We start from the raw sequence: 3,243 nt of genomic DNA, 5'->3' as shown, positions 1-3,243 counted from the left end.
TGAAAAAAAATGCATTGCGGTAAAAGCAGCATGTTCACTAATTTTGCATTTTTCCCACTATTTAATGCATTGGGAAATGCGCAAAAAACGCATGCGGATTTCAGGCAGAAATGTCCAGTTTTTGTCAGGAAATTTCTGCAAGAAATCCTGAACGTGTGCACGTACCCTAACAGCCTCATAGCCATGAGGCTTTTGGCTCTGGTCGTAAGGCCCAAAGTCTGCCAGACTTGCAGCCATAATATTGGTTAGAGAAGCAACACTTTTTTCAGCTTATGTGAACAAGTCCTGACCCTGACTTGCTATATTCTCACCTTGTGATCTGTCTGTTTTGTAGTGGTCTGAAGTTGAAAATAAGATGTTTTCTGGCCTGGATAACAGTGGTGCAAGTTTCCTCCTGACTAACTCCAATCTCACACTGACTGAGCTTATGGACTTGGGATTTATTGCATCAGTGCGGGGTAACTCCTCGCCCTACTCAACACTTGACCACCTAGATCATGGAATAAAGTCTGATGAATCCCCAATTTTTCAAAAACCTGATGTAACACCTCTGGGAAGTGGAGGAGGAAAGCCATGGCTGAGTGCAGAAGAAAGTGGACCGGCTGTTACCAGATCGCCACTGAATCCTGAAGGTCCAGTCTTTGAACAGTCGTCCATAATATCTGAAACTATTAACCAATTTAATAACTCAATTGTAGGGGTCTTTTATGGAGACAAAGTGTCTACACCATGTAAGGAAGATGACGGCTTGGAGACCACTGACCCTCTAGCTATAGATATTAGCATCTCAAAACTACAAGATACGGAAGTACTTCTTAATTGTATTAGACAACAGAAACCAGCTTCACCTATGTGGGAGATCTCTGAAATAAACTCTGCACTGGAAGAGCGCACGCCTTCTTTAGAGGTCTCAGACTTGAGGTTTCCAAATGACTCTGAACTGCTACCTACGCAGCCATCTGCTTCTGCGCCTTGTGCTCAGTGGGCAGGTGTCAAGCACAAAGAGATGGGGCGCTCTTTACTTCAACCTTTCCGCTACCAGCGTCAATTGAGTGCCTCAGAGATTCCAATTACAATTCTTGCTCACCCAGTCTGCGCTTCTCGTATACCTGCTTTGTCTCCTGATAAGCTGGGAAAATAGCAGCTTGCGGTAGCAGGGTACCCTATGCTCAAGGCAATTTCTTCAAGACTTCTATGGCCTTATTACATTTTAATAATGGCTTGACATGAACTTTTTTTTTCTTTTTTATGATTAGTAAAACTGTCTAAAGCCAATTATATATATTTTTTTTTTTTTTTTTACATGGACTAAAAATGGCAAAAACTGCTTATGGTTGTCCTGAGGTCTTGTCTAATTCAATGTGTTGTGGATAAAATAATAAAGTGTAATTAATGTGTATTATCTAGTGTCACAAATGATGTCCCTTAAACCTGTCTGTGCAGACATTTTGTGCAACCTAGGCTTGGCAGGACAGTTTGGGCCACCTACTTGTGCTACATCAATCTGTAGGGGGCAATGATCGATTGGGGGGGGGGGGGGGGGAAACAAGTGGTTGATGGCACCAAGCTGCTCTTCCACACCAAGGGTACAAGGAGCACTTCTGCTTAAGTTACATTACAGTGCTAGCTGTCATTCCAGCTTTGGCTTGATCATGCAATTGCCTAATTTAGGCTACGTTCACACTAGCGTTGCGCCGCCCTGCGTCGGCGACGCACAAAAAACGCACACAAACGCGCGCGTTTTGCGACGCGTGCGTTGTTTTTTGACGAGAATCGGACGCACAGAAAATGCAACTTGTTGTGTTTTCTTGCGTCCGACGCTAGCGTCGTAAACGATGCAAGTGTCAAAAAACGCCACCCAAAAAACGCACGCGTCCCCTATGTTAAACATAGGGGCGCAACAGCGACGCACATTGGCGGAATGCCAATGTGAACGTAGCCTAAGTAGTACATATGTGCAACACGGAGGAATAAAGGGAGTCATGAGTGGTTGTGGAACCCTGATATGACATCCAAATGGTGGTCACACCAGATACAGACTGATTTTCTGAGTAAATCTATGGAGAATGGTTGGAGCCAGTCAGATGTTCTCCATAAAACTCTAGCATCAACTGGCTTCACTCATCTTGGTGGGGGTGGCTTTTTTTTAAATATTGAGATTGATTAGTCTAGAAAGGCGTAAACAAGGGAGATTTAATTATCTGAAAAATAAGCAGCTTTGCAGCAATTATGAATACTACTGACTTATGAAATGAACAGTTACAATGAGTTAAGAGTAAGAGCAGCATATTCCATTTGTATACCACTAGTAGCCAAAGTAGTGCAAAAAAAAACCAAAACCTTGATTTCTAAAAGTGCTGAACGCACCTTACATACTAGATTTGTGGGGCAATAGCTACCACACTTTGCAGGGGCTTGCTGCTAGGTGTACAGACTGTCAATTGCCCTCCAAGAACACACAAGACAAATACTGTATTCTTTCATTGTAGCTAATAGCCAAGCAATAGGTTTTTCCCTTTTGATATCTGCAGATTTCATCGGAGTCAGTTGCACATACAAAGTGTGTAGGTAGAGGTGTATCTAGGTTTTATTGCACCCAAGGAAGAACTGTTTTCTCTTCGCCACGACAGCACCCACTGAGAGATGGGATCCGCCCCTAGGAACAGGAAACCCTACGGAGAGATAAAAGGGGCGGTCCCCCTCGCTCCCACAGTTTTGGTTTCCTGTTCCTACGGGAAGATCCACGGAGAAGAGGATTCCCAGCCTGGACGCCGCTTGCGCAGTTTACCTGTGAGGACGGCAAGGGCTCCAGGACTGGATGCAGCGTCGGGGGTGCTGATTCAGTTTTCCCCCCCTCTGCTGGCAGATGTCGCGAGACCGGGTCGTGGGGGGCCGGTTCGCGGCAGATGTCCGGCGGTCTGCGGGGCAAGCACCAGGTGGTAGCGTCGCGCTGTCCTCGGTGGACGCCTGTGCAGTGTGGAGCCCGGTGTATGCCCCCGGAAGTGCTGGTAAGCTTCCGGGGTGCGGAGGAGTGAGCCGGCGCTGAAGCCGGTAACAGCGCCGGAGTATCCAATATGGCCGCGACCCGGAAGTGGTTAGCACTTCCGGGTTCAACAGGAAGAACACGGCGGCCCCCATGTGAAAAGGACGCCGGCGCTGCATCCCGGCGTCCAGAATGGATTCTGCAAGAGAGCCTGCGGTACCTTCTCTAGAGGTTACCACCGTCACCCCTCGCAGCCATGC

At 46.9% G+C, this 3,243-nt stretch overlaps 1 protein-coding gene across 1 annotated transcript; it reads left to right on the top strand.

The window, feature by feature from the left end:
• Window positions 1–376: 376 nt before the first annotated feature.
• On the top strand, window positions 377–1,141 carry LOC138666738 (uncharacterized). Its single transcript, XM_069754922.1, has one exon. The coding sequence runs from the start codon at window positions 428–430 to the stop codon at window positions 1,139–1,141; it is 714 nt and encodes a 237-aa protein (XP_069611023.1). The 5' UTR covers window positions 377–427.
• The last annotated feature ends 2,102 nt before the right edge of the window (window positions 1,142–3,243 follow it).

This window comes from Ranitomeya imitator, chromosome 2 (genome assembly GCF_032444005.1).
Source record: "Ranitomeya imitator isolate aRanImi1 chromosome 2, aRanImi1.pri, whole genome shotgun sequence".
NCBI classification, from domain to species: Eukaryota; Metazoa; Chordata; class Amphibia; order Anura; family Dendrobatidae; genus Ranitomeya; species Ranitomeya imitator.
Note: the sequence above shows the minus strand (reverse complement) of the source record. Positions and strands in the feature narration are given on the sequence as shown.